The 22,575-nt window shown below is 38.0% G+C and overlaps 1 protein-coding gene across 3 annotated transcripts in view; it reads left to right on the forward strand.

The window, feature by feature from the left end:
• PCCA (propionyl-CoA carboxylase subunit alpha) overlaps positions 1–22,575 on the forward strand; it is a 314,567-nt gene that overhangs the window by 171,037 nt on the left and 120,955 nt on the right. For all 3 annotated transcript variants that reach the window (XR_013544059.1, XR_013544058.1, XM_072994650.2), the window contains exon 18: positions 1,579–1,681. Coding sequence is in view for 1 of the 3 variants with exons in the window: in XM_072994650.2 (XP_072850751.2) it covers positions 1,579–1,681 (103 nt within the window). In the remaining 2 variants the exon portion in view is untranslated. The remainder of the gene's footprint in view (positions 1–1,578; positions 1,682–22,575) is intronic.

The raw sequence follows: 22,575 nt of genomic DNA on the forward strand, positions 1-22,575 counted from the left end.
AAGCATTGGGGCAACTTCCGTTTGTAATAGAAGCTAGGCTATGAAGTTAGGCCATGAAGTTTTGAAGTAAGCTTTTCTCCACGTGAGCCGTATGTAGGTCTCTGTAGGTTGGAAAGTCCTAGAATGCAGAATTCTGTAAAGTGAGGGCCAAAATATCTGAAGGACCCATCCCTATTGACCATTTCTCCTTTGGGAGGTAAGGAATGGAAATGTATAATCTTTCAACAAATTCAGTTATCCACAAGAATTTACTGGCCAAAATCTTATTCATTGTCTGAAGTTAAGATTATCACAAGTTAAGAACTCACTGTAGGCATTTCCTGTTAGATGCTAAAGCAACTGGTGTGCTCTAGTAAATATCTGTGCCAGCTTCTTAACTTGGGACAGCTTACTGCCAAAAGTTATTCCACTAGATCCATGCCAGCAGGTATGACGAACAGGATTTTGGCCATTATTAGGATGAGGTTTGATGTTTCTCACAATACTGCAGTTGCAGCTGTGTTCTGTGATTGTTTGATTTTATTTAGTGTTTATTGCCAGAGTTGGTTGACAATGTGAATCATTGCATAAGTGTTGAAAGTCTGTGTGATTTTGTTATGAAGTGTATCTTAATTTTAATAGAATAAATGTCTCTTTGGTGGGATATACTGTATTTTTTGCTCCATAAGACGCACCAAATTTTTAGGAGAAGAAAACAGGAAAATAATAATCTGTTTTCTTCTCCTAAAAATTTGGTGAGCCTTATGGAGAGGTCCATCTTATGGAACACACCCTAGGACCCTTTGGAGGCTCACCCTGACCCCCCGGGGGCCAGAGGGGGCAAAATCGCCACCTTCAGGGACTCTTCTGAAGCTTCCCAAGCCTCAAAAGAGTCCCAGAAGGTGGTGATTTCGCCCCCTCTGGCCCGGTGGGGGGGCAGGGTGAGCCTTCAAAGGGTCCTAGAGTCTCTTCCAGGACCCTTGTGAGGCTCCCCCCAACCCCCCACGGGGCCAGCAGGGGCAAAATCGCCAGCTTCTAGGACCTTTTCTGAGCCTTTCAAGCCTCAGAAAAGGTCCTAGAAGCTGGCGATTTCACCCCTGCTGGCCCCGTGGGGATTTGGGGGAGCCTCGCAAGGGTCCTGGAAGGCTCACTCGGACCCTTGTGAGGCTCCCTCCACGGGGCCAGTGGGGGCGAAATCACCAGCTTCTCTCCATAAGACGCACAGACTTCTCCCCCACTTTTTTTTTGGCGGGGGGAGTTCATCTTATGGAGCAAAAAATACAGTAACATTAATTTAAATTAATTAAATAATATAGATAAATGTTTGTAAGTGGAACTATGAAAGTAAAGTAAGCAGTGACCCAAGTACATACTTAAAAGACTGTCTATATCTGTTTATATGTGCTTGGCCACTGGAGTCATCTTCAGTGCCTCCACCTTTTGAGTTGTGGCAGGTGGCCTGTGTGGAGAGGACCTCCTGCATGGTGGGTATGAAATCTTCTAATTAAGACTCTGATCATAGTATGTATAGGTATATGTACCATGCACGTTGTATATGTAAGATGTATAACATTTCTGAAAATTGATTTTGAAACCTAGGACACAAGTTGACAGACCCCGAGAAAAGGGAGCTACTTGTAACGGCAGCATCTCTATATATGGCTGTACAACTCAGGTCACAAAGGTTTCTGGGAACTCCAAGGTAAGCTCATTTGTAGAAATTAAGAATATCTTTTCATAATGAACTGTAGATTCTTAAGGACTGGAAATGTTTCTGTTTCTTAATTCTGAAGATGAAATCAGGTTTCTATGAATATCGTATCCTTGAATTGTCCAGGGTAAATATCTAAATATCTAAAGCAAAAACAATTTAAAAAATTTTTAAATGGCCAACCCAGTTTGTCAGACAAAAACTTGTGTTGATCAAATCACAGTCTATTACACTAAATCAAAAACTGCTGGAGAATTTCAGCCATGTATAGTACTGTCAAAGGAATCTCCTGTTCATAGAAATAACTGTTGGCCTTGGACCAAATGCCCATTCAGCTATGATGCTCTCAGGGCTAGTCATGATTTCTTGACTTAACCTGCTTTATGTGAAATTGTGAAAATAAGACGGTGTGGGTGAGGACAATATACCCTGCTTTTAATTTTTTGGCAGAGAGAGTATAGATGTGTGTAAACCTATAAGTGTGTCTAATTAAGTTTAGTTAGAAGTTGCAGCTGGTATATTGTACAGATGGGCTAAACATTGTTGGTATTAGTAGACATGTATTTGAATATAAGTAAGTAAGCAAGGACTGTATGAACATTTGTCTTCTGGTTAATTATAATAGGTTATGCTTTATCCTGTGTAGCACCCAGATACCAAACATTTTGTACATTTGAATTTTCAGAAGTGTAAGTTATGTTGCATTAGGAGTCCATAGTTTGCTACAGAATGAAACAGCAAACCCTGTCTTCTCATCCACCCCACAAATCTTTTGTGGAGGCAGATCTGAGAGTCATGTGAGGGGCTATAGGCCTTGGGGGAATACATTCAACCAATTGTGTATTTTCTGCACTATTAGACACTGTACAGTTTCTTCAGTGTGTCTTCAATAGCAATTATTTTTTGTAACATTTTTGTCTGAGTATGGTTTTTGAAGAACTTTGTGGAATATAGATATATGTAAACAAAGAGATAAATAAAATATTCATGCATTTGTATTCGTGAAGGCATTCACGGCTTGGGTTATAATGGTTGTTGTGGGTTTTTTTGAGCTCTTTGGCCGTGTTCTGAAGGTTGTTCCTCCTATCGTTTCGTCTGTCTCTGTGGCCGGCATCTTCAGAGGACAGCACAGAGTGCAGAGCACAGAGTGCTGTTCCCTGAAGATGCCGGCCACAGAGACTGGCAAAACGTTAGGAAGAACAACCTTCAGAACATGGCCAAAGAGCCCGAAAAACCCACAACTATTCATGGATTGTTAGTGTAATAAAGCTTTGAGCTTACTCCTTACTGAATTACAGATGCATTACTTTGTAGTTTTTGAAGATCAGCTGTCCCTGGTTTCTGCTCTAAGATTTCTAACTCAAATATGTGAGAGCTTCAGTCTGTGCAATATTGCCATTTTTAAGGATAATTGTTTAACTCATTATAAAGCCTTGGAGTGTTAAACCTTGCCTTTGTTATAGTAGTTCATTTGAGACCATTCCTTGAACATCCCATGCATCACAAAAACCCTACATACATATATCACTATACAGTTAAATATGCAGTCTTTTGGGCTAAACTATTCTGAGAGTCTTCTCTTGACTTCTGTCTCTCAGTGTACCTTACAGGTTTCATCCTGAGTAAAGTGCAGCATTACCACTTAAAAAGTGGGAAGATGCACACAGTGAAGAGATTGTGTGTGCCAGTGGTATAATTTATCTGGTGACAGTCCTTTATTTGTGTTATAGGGAGAAGTATTGGCTGAAATCTTGTTGCTTAGTGTACTAAGTCACAGTAAAGTTGGCCCATTGAATCAGTGGGAATTTGATGAGGCAAATCCTCCATAAGCTTCATTGATTCAATGACGTACTCTTAACTGCAGCTAACTTTAGTTTGGTAAATCACAACTAGAGTAGGCTAATTTGAGTCAAACAAGTTTATCAAGGAGTTTACTCATCAGATCTCCACTGATTCAGTTGTGCGTTTTCTAGTGCAAATTATTGGGGTAAGCCATAAAATTTGAGCCATTGAGTTTCTACAGTATATTGAATATGTAACAATTTGTATTCTTGTTATTGCAGAAAACAAACTCTCAGTTTGCTTTGCAGATATAGCTGTAGCAATTCCTAATGAAAGCAAGCAAAACTTTAGGATTGACAAGTCTGTCATTTTGATTCTTATGTGTCAACAAGAAACATCATTTATTCCAAGCCACTTTTGCTACTTGAGCGACAAAACTGTATTTAAAAAAAAGGTGCCAAAATTCTTTCTGACACATTTTTGTAATTGTTGCATTGTCAGTCTCCTGTTCTGGGTAGAAGATTCTTGTTGATAATTAACCCAAATCTGTCTCTCTGCAACTTAAGCCTTTTGGCTTGTGCTCTGTAATCATGACAACTAATTAGTTTTTGTATTCCTTGTAGTGGTATTTTACAAAAAAGCTCCTAAGAAATACATACATACTACAAAATAACCACCACTGCGCATGGAAACATCAGATAGAGAAGGTGTCAGAAAATGACAAAGTCAAGATCTTGTGGAATTTCTGGAACCAAAGTAATAAACACCTTGAACATAACACACCAGACACAGTAGTAATAGAACAGAGAAATGTCTGGATAATAGACATTGCAATTCCAGGGGATGCCAAAGTTGAAGATAAGGAACTGGAAAACTATCAAAAAGAGACCTGGCAATTGAAATATCCTGCTTGTGGATGAAATACACTTCAGCAGTCCCCATAGTCATTGGGGCTTTTGGAACAATATCAAGAAATTTCACACAGTTTTATAAGCAGTTGCAGATTTCAGAAATAACATCAGTGCTATAAAAAAAGCAATGTTAGGAACAGCATGTATAGTACATCAATATTTAAGAGATACTTCTGTGTGGAGGTTCTTTTTCCTTTTTTCCCCTTCTTTTGGCTTTCTGGAAGTGACACATCATAGTTAAAATCAATTTCTTGTGGAAGCAGCAGCAACTATGCATTTCTTTTTTCATAAAAAAATAATTCTGGTCATCCCTTCTCAAAAAGTAATGGCTTCTTTCTCCCCCAAAGCACCTATTTTTCATACATACTGTACATACACATACATGCTAACTTTAATATCCTACTCCAAAAAGCCAAGGAAGAAATTATTTGACAAGAGCTATAATGCATAAAAAATGACCCATGACTGACCAGAAAATACTTTATGACCCCCTTGGGGGGGGTCACAGCTCTCAGGTTGGGAATCACCGTTATAGAAGGTTTAAACTGCAACCAATTATGCACAACTTGGAATTAATCTTAGTAAACATGGTGAGGCTTCGTTCTCAGCAAAACCTGGAGATAACTAGTGAAAAATAATGAGTTACTTGCATTTAATTCTTCTTACGATAACTAAGGTACAAGCAACCTGCATTCTGATTGTAACGTAGAAAGGGACAACTTCATTTCTTTTGTACTGTAGTCTAGTGTAGTTGTGATTACTTTTAATTTTTTTATAGTTATAATGTATAGGTGGCCTCACTACTTTCATGTATTTTATATCCTTGACCAACAGGTTGTATCAATATTTTCCAAAGCAAAAAAGTAAATCTTTTGGTTACTTTTGAATAAAGACAAGGAGTTACTTTTAAAAATAATTTGTAAGTTCTCATTCTAAGGAGGCCTACTTGGGACTGGATTGTAACTGGTATATGTATCATTAATTATTCTGAATTGTGCCTTCCACTGTAATTTTTTTATTGACAGATTAAAATGGAATATTATTTTTGCTAGTACAATTCTTGTGTGTAAACCAGTTGCAAAATGTGACTTGGCCAATGAAGCCATTTCCTCACAGAGCCACAAAATTCCAAGGGGAAATATGGGCCTTCAAAAATAGTCTAAAGAAGAAACATAAACTTTTATTGTATGTAATATGCTATTGTGAAGAGGGCTGACTAAGAGGCAGTATGCTATCAAATCCATCACTGTTGTTTTTCTTCAGCACCTGTAAACCACCTGTAATTTTCTAAGCATTATACAGACAAAGATAAGGTGATCCTTGCCCACAGGATCACAGTTCAGCAGACAGAATACAAAAGGAAGAAACAAAGGCAGGAGAAAGGATGACAGAATGCATTGGAGCAGCAGGTCCTTCTGGTTCCAAATGTGTCTTGATTCCAAAAGAGTTTTTCCCCTCCTTCTTTTTCCCCTCAAATGGAAAGGTAGCACAAGTTGCCTACAACTGCTGCTTTATTTGCTGAAATCAGGGCCTTGTTAGCCTTCCCCATTTCCTGCTCTGATTATTTCTGTGTTAAAGGCAGGGCAACCGTAATTTCAAAATAACCATTTTGGAGACAAAGTACCTCTTTAGTAAGTGTAGGCATTATCTTTAGAAGAAGAACAATCCTTTTTTTAAGATGATGCCTTCAAACTATGGGTTTACGAGTACTTTGGTTTAATATATGGAAAATCTGCTGCCTGATTAAGCTAGTACATTGCTAGCATATATTCATTAATGAGCTTTATCCAGGATCACCATCTGTGCTCCTCATGCCCATAAGGAATATTTCACTATATAGTCCAGTTCTGGAAATGCTGACATGATGGGCAGAGCGATATGGAAAATGGGGGAAAGAATGGGATACACAGTCTACTGCTACTATGTGATTCTGAACACACTTAGTTCCCACCAGAGGATAACTTGAGATCTCCAGGTAGGACGAGGGAAAAAATCCTTCCTGAAACCTTGGAGACCTGCTGCCAGTCACAGTTGGCGATACTGGGTTAGATGTACTCAATATAAGGCAGCTTCCTTTGTTTCTACATTTGTGTTGAACCAGGCAGTATTGGGCAGTTAGGAGGAATACAAAGCTTAAAGGTTTTCACCGGGCAATACCAAATGCAATGTGCTCACTTGTTTACTTTTTCTTCTTTCTTCTGTCCTGCCTCCCAGGCCTGTATCATCCCTGCCCCACACCACAACGTAAAAAGTTAAGCTAGAAAAGCATCAAGAGAGGACAGTGCTAAATTGGAGTCCTCCCAAGACGGGGACACTGTGCAAATGCATACTTCTTTAGACTTTTGAAAACATTTGTAAAAATGCATGCAAATATATATTGGCATAAAAGAGGATATGAACGTGCTAGAAATATTTTACTGTTTGTGTGAAAAATCTGGCAGCATTCTGAAACAAAAGGTGTTTAAGATGATTTTTGTTATTGTTACGGCAAGGGAAGCATGCATTTTTGTTTTTCCATTATTTTGTTCAGACCTTTAAAAACAACAGCATATTTTTGTTTGATCAGTCTCACTGGTAAATGTTCAAACAATTTTTTTCTTAAGGAAAAAAGAGAAACTGCAACAGATTTCCATTTTCAAACTAATTATCCTAATGCTTTATACTACGGGGTCAAACTGATAATGCACTGTTCAGATAATAGGGGCACAGATTTCCTACGGGAAGTAGCTTTGAATGGTGGATGATTGTGTTTTTCTAAGTTGTTCAGTGTTTTTAATTATTTTACATATTTTCCCCTTCTTGGTTTAATGGTCTGGCTTAATATCAAGTGGGTACCACCCATTGCTGCAGTTTTACATTATCTAGTGAAACAAAATTCTGACGTTGTCATGATAAAATGTGATAACTCTTTCCAGTGGAAATGGTTTGGCTTCAGTGAATGTAGCTTACTTGATGCAGTCAAGGTCTCTCAAACGAATAGTGATGTTCAACTGATGTATTGGCTGGAGTCTTATTTTCATTAGTGGTTTGGACAGGGGATAGAAGAATAAATGCTCCAGGTGTGGCTATCTCATGGGTCTACTAATGTAATGTTTGCACTTCGAAACCCAATTGCCTACAGTGTTTCCTATGTGTTGCTTATGTTGGCTGCTGAGCTTATTTTCCTAATTTCTCTGTTGATTTTGGCCTCCCATCATTCATAGCTTGGAAAAATCCACCATTTGCTGCATGCTTGGATTACCGAATGGTATCATGTATGGGAAAAGATTGGCTGTGTGTTTAAAATAAGAATATATTTCTTTCCTCACAAACAGCAAGGTTTTTTTTTTTTAAACTTTTGATGACATTCAAACAAAGGAATTGGGAGATGTGTGCAGTCTCTTCCACTTAGCACTCCAGTATGCTTTTGTAATGTTGAATGACTGTTGCAAACAGACCAGGCTTTATCTTCACAGACATTAAAATAGAGATCATAAATACCTATCTTAAATAATCTTAAGTATATTCTTAATGAAGTTTTGTGTTACTTTCTGCACCAATAAAGGAAATATAAAAATGAAAAAGATTAAATTTAAATATATAGTGTATATAAAATAGCTAGCATTTTTACCTCCATGGACATATGACCTCCTTGTCAGAATCCTATTGTCAGACATGATTGTGTAAAGCAGTTGTACAACCAAGTTTATATCGTTAATAAGCCATGTATTGTGCTGTGTTGGGCTGAGCATATGATGGTATACCCAGTTAAATGGTGAGGAAACAGAGAAAACCACTTGAGCAATTGCCTTTGTGCATGTAATTTACCTCAACATGATTTTGTCCTGTGAGTTCATCTATGATACTTTCCTAAAAGTTAATCAGAGATTTTTAGATTTATTATTACCTATTATAGGGAAAAAACTGTGTTTAAAATATTTATTTATTTATTTATTTACAATATTTTTTAGCCGCACCATTGCCATAACTTTCAAATGAACTTTTAATTAATGGTGCACAGATAATAGAAAATACATATATTTTGGAATCTCTTTGTGAATTTTAGTCGAGTAAAACAAAGAATATTGGAAATTCTGTACTAGAAGAATCGCTTTTGCAAGATGTTACTTAGTACTTAGTATTTAAATGCTTCTATGGCAGATACTTTATACATGTTAACCTCAGTAGTTTCTGCAACAGCCTTTAAGGTGAACAAGTCAGTATTCTTTAGCTGAAAAAATATATACTTCTAAAGAAAGGTAACAATATAATCACGTTTTAGAGGTATCAAATAATCCTCTAGTAAAATAGATCATACATTTGAGTCCATTAGCTAGATCAAGTATTAGAAGTGAGAATCCATATCTTTTTAAATCCTTGACTGTAAATCTGTGTTCTTCGTGCTTTGTAACCTAGTTCCTTGATTAAATAAATGTTTATGTAATCCGATCTATGTTTAGTTAGACAAGATTCTAACTAATTTTATCTCTTTCTCTGTTAAAGACTGTTTACAGCAGAGGATGAGCATCTTGTGGGTGTCTAAATGGTTTTGGACTGTCATTTCCACAGTCCCTCACTATTGATAATTTTGGCTGGGCTAATGAATAGTGCAGTCCAATGACATTTGGAAGGCCGTAGGTTGCCTTCTTCTGCTTTGGAGGATTTGAGTAGTTATAGATTGTAGGCTGGCAGAGTTATCATAGGAAGATGGAGAGGTGTGATTTTCCTTAGGTCACCTGAGTGGTTGAAGTCTGAAGTGAACTGTGTACTGAAAATTTCCAACTCACTTCATGCTATTATAGTACAGCAACTTAATCCTGAATGTGGTTTTGCTTTTGATAATGCCCCTTGAACCTCTGGCTCTTGAATTTTGCTTCCATGAGAATTCTGTTATTGTTGCAATCAACATTTTATAAATTACATTGGCCAGTATCCTGTTGGTAATTTCTGCATGCATAACTTAAATTGCACAACTCACCATAGTGAATTGCTGTTAACTGTCTAATAAGGCACTGACATGATACAAAGTGGCACCCAGCTGTGCATCAGGCACATGCCTAGTAATGTGACACTTCTTTAGTTTGCTGCAGTTCATCATGATAATTTACAAAATTTAACTTTTGCATACATTGCCAACTCAGTTCTGGCCATTGGGGTGATTATTTTAATGTTAAAACGTAAAAAAAGAGTAGTCATTCCACTTAGTTTAATTTTAGCTTTGTTGTTTGCATGATCACTTATCTGGAGGGGGATAGAGAGGAGTAGCCGCTCAAATATCTTGACAATATAGGTTATCCCAGGACAAGCTATCATATGAACAGGTGATTTTGCACTTATTAAACAGAGATGGAGGAGCACCTGGCTGGTCTTAATATCTACATATATATTTATTTTACAAATACATATACTGATTTCAGTTCTGTAGTATGTATGCCTTATTTGACTAGGATCTCGAGCGCAGCTTGGCATACCTGAGGGCTTGAATATGTATAAGGCAAATTTAATACCTTTTGTTTTGTCTGCATAATTGACCTCATGTGACGTCACATTGAAAAGTGTTCTTGAAACTTTCAAAAGCAGTTTATCATGTGGGTTAGGGGAGCTGTAACTTGAAAGAAAATGAAGTGTAAGCAAGCATTAGACTAATGAAACTAAGTCTATGATACTTTGAATTCTGGTAGTAAAGGAAATGAATTTTGCACATGAGCATTCAGATATATATATATATATTTGTGTTCTGTGAAGATGGGTGCAATTTTGAAGATTAATCTTTCCTTTGATTCTGCTGGATGGGACAGAATGGCATCATTATTGTTGGAGTATTCCTCTGTTCCCTGCAACAGTTCCAATGGCTCTTGCACACTTCATCAGTATTATTGTAGTTCTTTGGCTGCAGGATATTTGGCAGCTGTTGCACCCCACTGGCAAATCCTATTCATACTTTTCTTCTATTCACCACCGCCATTGGAGAATTGATTTCTCCTTCCTTTCTCCAACCTTTCCCAATTCATTTTGGATTGTTCAGTGTGAAACATTTTAATTTCATATCATACAACCATTCAGCTTGCAGCCTTTTTCTTTTTCTTTTGAACCTGTCACTAGGGTAACAGTATAGCATGCTTCCGCTAGGCAATCACATTTTTATTTTGCATGCTTAATGTTGCATTAAGTGTTTGCATTTCTGTTTAATCCCTTAAATACTTTGAAGTATGCGTATGCTGTGCAGTCTAGTGTTGTTTCAATATTAATAATGCTTCAGAAACAGTCTCTTAAAATATCAGAAATCATTGGCCACCTGAAATAGCCAGGATAAAAATATTTGCTTCTGTAAAACAACCAATACAATCTTCTAGACCAAATATAGTTTTATACCACATGTTTCTGATTAATAGCACAATCTCTGCTCAGAAGTAAGCTTCACTAAATTCTGTTGGACTTACCTTCCAACAGCGCGATCATGTAGGATTGCAGTTTGATTACCATATCAGATAATTCACGTTTCCTGCAAAGCATGTGAGTTGTGATCACTTGAAATCTTAGACAGCTTATTAGGATTGAATGTCCAATGCTGTGTACAAAACTTATTTTCAATACATATTTCTTAAATTTGGGAAAAGTATGCTGTGTGAGTCTGCAGTAAAACTGGCCATCTTTCTTCTCCTCATAATCATTTTCCATTTTGTTAAATGATAGATTTGTTTTTAGAAGTGTCTTTCCATTTTCCTGTGTTAAATTGTTGCAATTACAGTTTAAGTTTTTATATGTAATGGGCCAGATGCTTTCAATGCTCATTTTCCTGTTTAAATAAAACTGTATTGCTGCTGATCCAGAAAACTACAGTTGCTCTCATTCACATTGCTTATATATGTAACATAGTTGCAGTAGTTCTAGAACTCATCTGTTTTGACAAATAATGTGCCTCATTATTGCTGTATATAATTCTGGTCTATATGAATTTGCTTTAATTACTGTCCTAGGTTTTCAATATTAATTTGAGAAAGCAATTTCCTTCAGATTATTCATTTGCTGTACATGTATTAACTGTTATTAGAATGATTTTTACAAAAGTTAATAGTATGTTTTAAAAGCAGTTTTCCTCTGTTAATTTCCAATCTGTTTTTAAACTCTCCTTGTGTAAGTTACAGCAAAAGCTAATTTAAGCTATTATATGCCAAAAAGTGGTTTAGCAAAGGTTTGTGACAGAGTCCACACACATATATCCCACCCAACCTCTAAGTCAACCATATGGTAACAGTTACTTTACCGGTAGTTGTACTCTCATGAGAACGCCTCCTGAGAGCATTTTACATTTTTATCTAACTTCTTGTAACTGGGCAGGCTATTGGTTTGAAATTTGATCTGCCATTGCCGCATAGAAGTAGACGTTTAAATAAAACTTATGTTCAGAAGAGTCATCCATATTCATCAAAGGAACACATTAGTGGGTTGAAAACTCTCTTCATCCCTCATCTGCAAACTGCCTTGCTCTCTCAGGTTAGGATATCCCAACATTACTGAGTGTTTTCTGGATACTTCACAGATGTAGAAACAACAATAGGAATTTGAGCTTTACATTTAAAATTTAAAATGAAGTTCATAAAGTACCCCTCTTGTGGGCATGCTTGAGTACGTGCATGTATATATAGAAAGATTTATCAAGAGAAATCTTAAGTTTGTTTATACCCTGTTTCCCCGAAAATAAGACCTAACTTGAAAATAAGCCCTAGTGTGATTTTTCAGGATGCTCATAATGTAAGCCCTACCCCAAAAATAAGCCCCAGTTAAGTGAAACCCCACCCTCCACCATTGTGCAGCAACCAGAAGAAGATGACATGACTGTATTTGAATAAATGTAGATTGTTGTACATGAAAAAAGAAAACATCCCCTGAAAATAGCCTTAATGAGTTTTTTGGAGCAAAAATGAATATAAGACCCTGTCTTATTTTCGGGAAAACACGGTATGTATGTGCATTCACATAAATGATGCTTTAAGCAAGAACTAACTTATGAACCAAAAGATGAAGGTCATGAAAAATGAAGAGAGGAAGTACAGTCTGAGAAAGGCAGAATGAAGTGGTTAACAGTTAAAAGACATTTGCATCCACTTGAAGCCCATCACTGGCATTTTATAAAAAATAACAAGTTAAACTAGATCATAACTCATTCTTTCTTGTTAAGGTGATCTGTGCTTGTTTTTGTTTACCTAGGTAGGCAGTGTAGGTCCCCAAGCTAGGATGAGAAAGCAGCCTTGACTTTTGCCTTTGAGCCCCACTAAATCCTCGTGAAGATCCCTATAAAAGGTTCTCAGCTTTAATGTCCTTGTTTAATTAAAAATTGAAATCAAATTTGAAGTGGATATACAAAATGGTGTAATTAATTTCAAACTCCAACCTGATCTTGGACTATCAGTGAATTTCGTTGTATGATATACTGTGTATATACTTACAATGACAATAAAATTATATTATTATTATCAGTGAGAGTCCTTCATCAATATAAAATGGAGTAGTTGGACACTTTTGGATAGAATTCAAAGGCTGTAAGTACATGTACTAGTTTGACTAGTTATCGTTTGGTTTTGTACTTGTGCTTTACAGAATGTTTTTCTCTAACAGTGTAATTCTCTTGGAGAAGAGACAGGTACCAACAACTTCTCCAGTTACTCTTTGTATCTTGATGGACTGAGGAATTCTTACAAATAGTCCAGTTGCTGTGCTATTATTTCTTTGAAAACAAACAAGCGAACAAACAAAGAAGTGAATGCACCATCTCATTCGTTTTATTTCACACAAATGTTAACGTCTCCATTATTGATTGCTTTTATAAAGGGCCCATCATCTTAAGGGTTGTTCAGCGTGTTTGTGGAGAAACATAGACCCCTTCTTCCATGAACATCTACCATTCAACCCCTACTTTCTTGCAAAGAATCCTGCAGTTTGTTGTAGGAAGATACTTCTTTTCATTAAACAAGCCATTAATGCAACCGAATTCAGAGCATTATTGCAGTACACCCACCTCCTGCCTTTGTTGCACTTTGGCATAATTAGGAACTACAGGCAAACCTCTTTTGGGGGAAGCTGATCTACCGTTGTTGTTCATGTCACTGAAAAGATTCAGAAAACTGTGAAAAACATTATTTTTATTATTCTTTGTGACAACAAATGTTTCTTAGGTCTGCTTCTAAGTCTTGTCTGAGTTTGGGTTCAAGAATTGACTGTTAGAGATACCTGGAAGCAGAGGGGACAGGCTAGGATGTAGCCTAGAAAGGAAAATAAGCCTAACCATCATTCCTATGATTGAATGACAGAGCTGTATAAGGAAATGAACAGGGAAGAGAGTAAGGAGGATATTCAGTGGTAGAGCACAGATTTTGCAAACAGAATGCTCCAGGTTTGATCAATAGTATCTCCAGATTCCTGTTCATAACTGGAGAGCCTCGGCCAAACAGTGTGAAAAGTACAAAGCAAGTGATGAGCACATGCTTTGAATGCATAAGGTCACCATTCCAGTTCCAGTGCATGATTGTGTAAACATCTGAGACCTTTACTTGTGCCATCTTATGATGCCCCCACCCCGCAATAAAGCTCCTGAATATTTGTTGTTGTGGTGTGGTGTCAGGTTGACTTATGACAACTCTATGAATGAGTGATCTACAAAATGTCCTATATACCAGGACATAGTATACTGTAAAGACACAAGTATACTATGTCCTGGTATATAGGACATAGTTTTCCTTTTTAATTCTCTTTTATTGAGGTAAGAAGCAAATGAAAACCATATCAGACTAAGCAAAGCAAAACTAATTCTTAAAGTCCTAATGCATGCATACTTGCCAAACATAAAAATTCACTGGCCAGGTAAATCTGTAGCTAGTTGCAGAGGTGTGCATACATTGTGGCCTCAGATTCATTTCCTACATTGAGGTGGTTCCAAGTATTTCTTCAAGTTTAGCTTTTGTAGAATTACATACTTTATGCTGCAACTTCCAGCCCAGTGGCTACGCATCTCTCAGTTCTCATCATGCACCCATCTTTACTTTCAAATATTGTATAGCTCATAGGGATAGTGACTACCTGCATAGCTGGTAGTTCTGATTTTGAGACAACTGGACTGTTCTAGATAAAGTGGCTTTTTTGGTAAGCAACTCAAGACGTCTGCTTGCAAACACAGTGTGGTGTGACCTGGAGTCTATTCTGCTTACTTTGTAGTTCATTTCTGTGATCGCCACTGTTCCTGGCCTCTTGTTCAGCTACCTGCAAAAGAGGAAGCTCACCCAACCGCCATTCTTATCCATGCTGACTTCCCTGTTTGTTACAGCGAAGCCTAATAATAAAATTCCAAAATAGTTCAAGGGAAAGAAGAGCCAATTCAAATACAAATAGAAAACTTCATGCTACAGTTGAAGCTCCTGGATGTACAACAATGTGTAAACAGCAACTTAATTTTGCTTTTGTTTTTCATCTCCTCAGTATTCAGGCTTTTACTTTTATATTCACCGAGATCTACAGTGTCTTGTACTGAAGCAAGGGCTTTAACTGTGGCCAGCAGTGGCTATGAATTCAGATGCCACTGCAAACTACTGCTAGCATGAACTGTGGATTGCCAATGAACTTCAAACTGTTTTGTGTGTTTAGTCGTTTAGTCGTGTCCGACTCTTCGTGACCCCATGGACCAGAGCACGCCAGGCCCTCCTGTCTTCTACTGCCTCCCGGAGTTGTGTCAGGTTCATGTTGGTTGCTTCGCAGACACTGTCCAGCCATCTCATCCTCGGTCGTCCCCTTCTCCTCTTGCCGTCACACCTTCCTAACATCAGGGTTTTTTCCAAGGACTCTTTTCTTCTCATGAGATGGCCAAAGTACTGGAGCCTCAGCTTCAGGATCTGTCCTTCCAGTGAGCCGTCAGGGTTGATTTCCTTTAGAACTGATAGGTTTGTTCTCCTTGCAGTCCAGGGGATTCTCAAGAGCCTCCTCCAGCACCACAATTCAAAGGCATCAATTCTTCGGCGGTCTGCTTTCTTTATGGTCCAGCTCTCACTTCCATACATCACGACAGGAAAAACCATAGCTTTGACTATTCGGACTTTTGTTGGCAATGTGATGTCTCTGCTTTTCAAGATGCTGTCAAGATTTGTCATCGCTTTCCTCCCAAGAAGAAGGCGTCTTTTAATTTCAGGGCTGCTGTCTCCATCTGCAGTGATCATGGAGCCCAGGAAGATAAAATTTGACACTGCCTCCATATCTTCCCCTTCTATTTGCCAGGAGGTGATGGGACCAGTGGCCATGATCTTAGTTTTTTTGATGTTGAGTTTCAGACCGTTTTTTGCACTCTCCTCTTTCACTCTCATTACAAGGTTCTTTAATTCCTCCTCACTTTCTGCCATCAGAGTGGTATCATCTGCATATCGGAGGTTTTTGATATTTCTTCCGGCAATCTTAATTCCGGCTTGGGTTTCTTCCAGTCCAGCCTTCCGCATGATGTATTCTGCATATAAGTTAAATAAGCTGGGGGACAGTATACAGCCTTGCCGTACTCCTTTCCCAATTTTGAACCACTCAGTTGTTCCATGACCAGTTCTGACTGTTGCTTCCTGTCCCACATATAGGTTTCTTAGGAGATGGATAAGGTGGTGAGGCACTCCCATTTCTTTAAGGACTTGCCATAGTTTGCTGTGGTCCACACAGTCAAAGGCTTTGGCATAGTCAATGAAGCAGAAGTAGATATTTTTCTGGAACTCTCTGGCTTTCTCCATAATCCAGCGCAAGTTAGCAATTTGGTCTCGAGTTCCTCTGCCTCTTCGGAATCCAGCTTGTACTTCTGGGAGTTCTCGGTCCACATACTGCTGAAGCCTACCTTGTAGGATTTTGAGCATAACCTTGCTAGCGTGTGAAATGAGTGCAATTGTCCGGTAGTTGGAGCATTCTTTGGCACTGCCTTTCTTTGGGATTGGGATGTAGACTGATCTTTTCCAATCCTCTGGCCACTGTTGAGTTTTCCAAACTTGCTGGCATATTGAATGTAGCACCTTAACAGCATCATCTTTCAAGATTTTAAGTAGTTCAACTGGAATGCCATCACCTCCACTAGCCTTGTTGTTAGCCAGGCTTTCTAAGGCCCACTTGACTTCGCTCTCCAGGATGTCTGGCTCAAGGTCAGCAACTACATTGTCTGGGTTGTCCGGGATATCCAAATCTTTCTGATATAATTCCTCTGTGTATTCTTGCCACCTCTTCTTGACGTCTTCTGCTTCTGTTAGGTCCCTCCCATTTTTGTCTTTTATCATGTTCATTTTTGCGCAAAATGTTCCTCTAGTATCTCCAATTTTCCTGAACAGATCTCTGGTCTTTCCTTTTCTGTTATCTTCCTCTATTTCTTTGCATTGTTCATTTAAGAAGGCCCTCTTGTCTCTCCTTGCTATTCTTTGGAAGTCTGCATTCAATTTTCTGTAACTTTCCCTATCTCCCTTGCATTTTGCTTCCCTTCTCCTCTCTGCTGTTTCTAAGGCCTCGTTGGACAGCCACTTTGCTTTCTTGCATTTCCTTTTCTTTGGGATGGTTTTCGTTGCTGCCTCCTGGACAATGTTACGAGCCTCTATCCAAAGTTCTTCAGGCACTCTGTCCACCAAATCTAGTTCCTTAAATCTGTTCTTTACTTCCACTGTGTACTCATAGGGGATTTGGTTTAGATTATACCTGAGTGGCCCAGTGATTTTTCCTACTCTCTTCAAACTGTTTTGATAGCCATTTTATCAGCCAGTTAGAGGTTAATTTTGGGGATGATTTATTAATGCAACTAGGAATGGTTTCATGTGAAGGAAATGGAAGTCCCTGCAAGGAGTGTGAGCTCTTGCATATTTGAAAGCCGGTTTCTTGATTTCTGTGCTTTGGTTGTGTGCTTTCAGTGTGGTAAAGCTTTCTGTTCTTAAGAGGGCTTGTTGTTCCCCATGGAAATGGGCGAGAGGCCTTGTAATTTTTACAAAAGGGTCAGAAAGCTCCATTTGGAGGCATGCATGAGGTGAAAACATTTAGTCCTCCCTATACTACTGGTGTCTTTTAAGCTGGGCAGGGGGCAGCTGGTGTCCCTGGACACTTCTCTCAGAGAACATGCCGCCTTTTTTATTGACACTTTGCCATTGTTTTATTGGAAACAATTTTTAAAATTAAAAGTGTATTTACATCTATTATTGAATAGTAATTACACTAAAGTAACCCGAATAGGAAGCCTTGGGTAGAGCACCCATGGTCTATTTAAGATTTGCAATTAAATCATATAGTACCGCAATTTCCTTTTTTAATGTACAATACCAATAATGTTTTCTGTAACAGTGAATAAGGAGCATAGTGGGTGTGTCTGCTTGTGTTTGTATATGATAAAGAAATAAGTGAGCAGAATATTTTATGTATTTTAGTTCTCAAAAATATGAAAGCTTTGCTTTTTTCTTTTTTATACTGGTATGAATTTTTATGTTGGAAAATGTTGAAAGCACTTGAATAGTAAAGCTTCATTTTTGTTTGGCAGTCAGCTTCTGTTTAAAATTCTTTTAATCTATCTGTTGCATGCTTCTGTATTCCTCTTGATAGCTGAAGGCACTATGAAAGATCTTTCTTCATATGAACTTATTAAACAAATAGTGCTCAAAAATGCTTTGTCTTTTTATGCTATAAAATGGACTGTTTGTGTGAACTGTTAAATTTCTATTTGCCTTTCTTGGTTTTTTCCCCTCCCCCCCTTCCCTTCCTTTTGGAAGAAAACCGCAATTTCTATGCTAGATCTAAAGTTTCATTAAAATTGCTTATGCCCTGTCCCAGGCATTTTAAGTGGGCCATCTGTCTAAACATCTCTCTATTTTTTTCTGATCATTTCCTCGACTTATTCATGAGCCATGGGAGGGCTTCTTTGTAGTCTCCATGTAGCTGGTTCAGTCTACCCCCACTGAATACATCTATGTGCTTGCATAACATATCTTTTCACAGTGCTGGAAATTCTCTGAACTTGGTTCAGATGAATGGCCCACTTTCTGAAGGGTTTTTCTCCCCCTTCTGCTGTAAAGATTTGTATGCAGGAATTGACCTCGGTGGTGAAAGAATACAGCACATTATTTTTGATCACTTACAGGCCTCCTACTGAGAAAGTTATGATGAAGGATTTCTTAATTATTCTTTGACCATTAATATTGTTTAAAGCCAATATATCACTTTTATTTAACTGCTGAAATAGCAATTGTACAACAAGGAAAATGGCCTCATGAGTTTGTAGTGTCACATCATGTAGTTTTTCACTGTCAGGTTGTTCCACTTCACACTTGAGAGTTTGAAGACAGACTTTAATGTAGGTTTGATTTTCCTTTCATTCATCCACTTACAATTTGAATTTTAATAAAGAAATCTATACTTTTGCTTTCACAATTCTTGGTGACATTTAATTCCTATCTCATTGCGTCACCTAAGGCATTTTCAGGTGGGTGCAGGAAAAGCACCCTTTTGCTGCGGGTTGAGTTCTTCTTTGCTTATTGGAACAGTTATTTAGCTTCTATGAACCAAACTTCCAATTGTTAGTTTTGATTTGCAGGGAGCTCAGTTTATTTACATCGATGCTTATTTTCAGATATTGTGCAGTTCCTGCAGCTGATAAGTCATTTTAGCAAAATGCTGACCTGTACTCTGCTTCTGGATTTTTAAAGTGCTAGAACTACTGTGTCAGAAAATGGATGTTTTTTTTTTTTTACTGCTGTCTCTCACTGTAGTCGTATGGGCAACCTTTTTACACCTTCTTTCACAGAAATCATCATCCTTCTTCTCCCACTTCTTATAACTACAGCTAAGTCCCACATTACTTCATAAATTAGCACTCAAGCCTTCCTCAAAATGATACTGTCCAGATGTGATGGTCAACACCTCTTATAATCCATAGCCAGAATGGCTTTTGATGGGAGCTGTAATATCTGAAAGGCACCATATTGGAAACGATAAATATACAGTATCACTTTAAGCTCTGCTGTCATCATATTACCTTCCCCACAACATTTGGTTCCCCCCCCTCTTTCCCATTCTTTCCCATGCTAAACAGAAAACTTAACTTCAAAAGAAGAATATGACTACCTAGAGGGATGATTCTTCTATAAAGTTTTCTGTTGACAGTTGTTTTGTCATGTTTATTAGTATTTATAGAAAAAAATCCTTTTAATTTTTGGTAGCATATCTGCATTCATGCTGCAGCATATCTGTATGTATTTTTTATAGCTGTGGTAACATGTTTGTACTCATGTTTTAACATTTTTGATAGATTTCCGCTATGATTTGTGAAAGTAAAATCCTAGTTTATCTATGGAGACACATGATTATTATGTCCAAATTCTATGGTGTGGCTGTTGTTGTTTATGTAGGTACAAAGGAAAAAAGGTTATGCTACCACATTGTATCCTGAGGGAAATCTATTGAATTAGGATGTGGACAGTAATAAAATGAAAAATTCAACAATCATCAATTATAGCTTGTAATAGCAGGGAAACATTTATATTATGATGATGGCAAATAAAATGCAAAATTCCAGGCATTGCTCTGAGTAAATGTTTCCTCAAAGATTGCGATTAAATGTGTCTGAAGATAAAGGATAGTAGACGGTTTTTTTAGAATCCAGCAAACTACATCCAGCTGCTAATCCTAATCAAGTAGATGTGGTGAATCAATGGTAATCTGGCTTCAAGATGAAGAATGATGGTTAGATGACCTCTGTTAGGAACTGGACAGAGTTAACTGTTTCCCTGAAGGTTGTCCTGGACCTCTTGAGAGGCTTTCAGTACCATCAACCATGGCATCCTTCTGAACAGCCTCTCTGAAATAGAAAATGGAGGCATTTTTCTCCAGTGTTTTGGGTCCATGCTGGAGAGGAGAGCTCAGAATGTAGTGCTGAGGGGACTCCTGTTCAGAGCTCTTGACTGTTGATTGTGGCATCCCTTAAGGTTCTGCTTTGTCCCTCATGCTGTTTAATGTATACATGAAACTGCTGGGAGAGAACATCTGGAGTTTTTGAGTTCAGTATTACCAGTATGCAGATGACACCCAACTCTCTCTCCTTTCCATCTAACTCACTGAAGCTGTTTCTATTCTAAATTAGTGTCTGGTGTTGGTGGTGAACTGGATGAGAGCAAATTGATTGAAACTTAATCCGCATAAGACAAAGTTGCTCCTGGTCAGTCTGAAGGCAGACTTAAGGAATAGAATTTCAGCATGTGCTAGATGAAGCTGCTTTGAAAACACAGGATTGCATCTTGGCTGTGCTCTTGGATCTGTCTCTGAGCCTGGCTGCCTTAGTTTCAGTACTGGCTGGGTGTGCATTTACATAGCTAAAACTAGTGTGTTAGCTACACCTTTGAGATGTCTGACCTAGCAGGCATCTCAGAAAACATGTGAACACACGCCTTAGTTAGAGATCTTTCCCTTCAGTTTTTATTTTCAGGAACTGGCTGTCTGTGAGGAGGCTTGATAAATAGGGCTGATTAGAGATGGGCACAAACCGCTGAATCAGCTGATGGCTGCTGATCTGATCTGTTGTTCAGTGCCCCGCTCCCTCCATTTGGCACCAGGAGGAGTCTGGAGGAGTCAGGACAGAGAAGCTGGGGCACTGCCTCTGAGTGGGTGACCCCCCTGAGGGGATGGGTACCCAACTGTGGAGCAGCTGTGCAGCTGTCAACTGAACTGGTGATTTGTGCCCATCTCTAGGGCTGATACGTCTTTTAATTTTTTCATGGGCTTGAACATTTGTTCTAAACTGTTTATGTATTAAGTTATGTACTAATCTTAATTAGGATACTGGTTTAACTGCTTTTTAATATTACAATAATTTGTTTTAATTTTAGTTTTCAATATTGTCTGTTTCAACCTTATAAGTTATCTTGAGTCTGTGTGGGATTGGATAAGATAATTAAAATGGATGAAAGTATTAACCCTAATATAAATCCCACTGAATCAGTAGTGCTACTTTGCTTGGGATTGTTAGTTGGATTTAATCCAGTATCTCTAAGTATTCTGTCTTTTGTAATGCAAATCATAGGCCCAATGGATTGTTGATAATTTCTCCCATCTCAGTACAGTTAGCATAACAATACTTGCTAGAAAATACAAAGCAATAAAAGAAGTAAATGTATAGAAAGTGACCTTAGGCAGCATGCTATGGCTCTTGTTTGGAGGAGAATCATGGCCTCTGCCAGTCACAGATCTACAAACACTGGCCAAAATTCTTTTACTTAGCACAGTATGCTAAAGTAAGTTGCAGTTAGAATAGGTCCATATGAATCAATGGAACATATGGAGGAGTTGACTCACTAAATCTCCATTGATTCAGTGGGCCTACTATAGTGCAATGTACCATCAGGATTTTGGTCACATTTTTCTAGGTTTGTTGCAGCAAACCTTGGGGAATTTTCACAACAATACATGGACCTGCAATAACTTAGATCATTCATGGTCTGCCTAGCTGGGCAGTATCTAATCAAACTAGGAACAGTTCTTCACAATCTAATTTGAATTGTATTTCCAAGTTTTGCTTCCTGAGAATCTTTTTTATGACTGGAGATATCTGAGTTTGAACCTGTGATCTTTGACATGCCAAGCATATACCATTGTCACTGGAAGTGCTAAGAGAAATGAATAGACCAGTAAAATACACAATATGCAGAAAGCTAGACTACTTCAGTCATGTAATTAGAAAGACGTAGTGTAGATGATTATAGCTGATCATTTGCTATAAAATAAATATGAAAAAAAGAGCAGGAAGAAGAACTTATTTGCTACATATTCCTAAAGAAAAGTTTGGATATAACACACCAACACTGTGTAGAGCTGCTCCATTTAAAATCTACAAAGCCATGATAATGAGCAAGATGTACAAGGAGAATGGTGATAGACTTCCCATTCTATCATCCGCAAACGGCTTGTCTTATGGAGCCAGATTCAGTGTAATTTAATTTTATAGTGGCTACATGGCTTTTTGTAGATCTGAATTAGTCCTTACTAATGATTTCAGAGGAGACCCATTTCATTTGCACAAACTGCTGATTCAGCCTGGGTTTGATAAGGCACCATGTATTATGCACTCAGCCCTGTTATTAAACCCACTTTGAACACTGTTGTCCAAGCTTGTATATGATAGCTGTAGAGGCGTTTACCTTAGTAATAGTTCTCCTTTTTACCTAGGAACATTTATATGAATTAAGTTAT

Source organism: Pogona vitticeps, chromosome 3 (genome assembly GCF_051106095.1).
Source record: "Pogona vitticeps strain Pit_001003342236 chromosome 3, PviZW2.1, whole genome shotgun sequence".
Classification (NCBI taxonomy): Eukaryota; Metazoa; Chordata; class Lepidosauria; order Squamata; family Agamidae; genus Pogona; species Pogona vitticeps.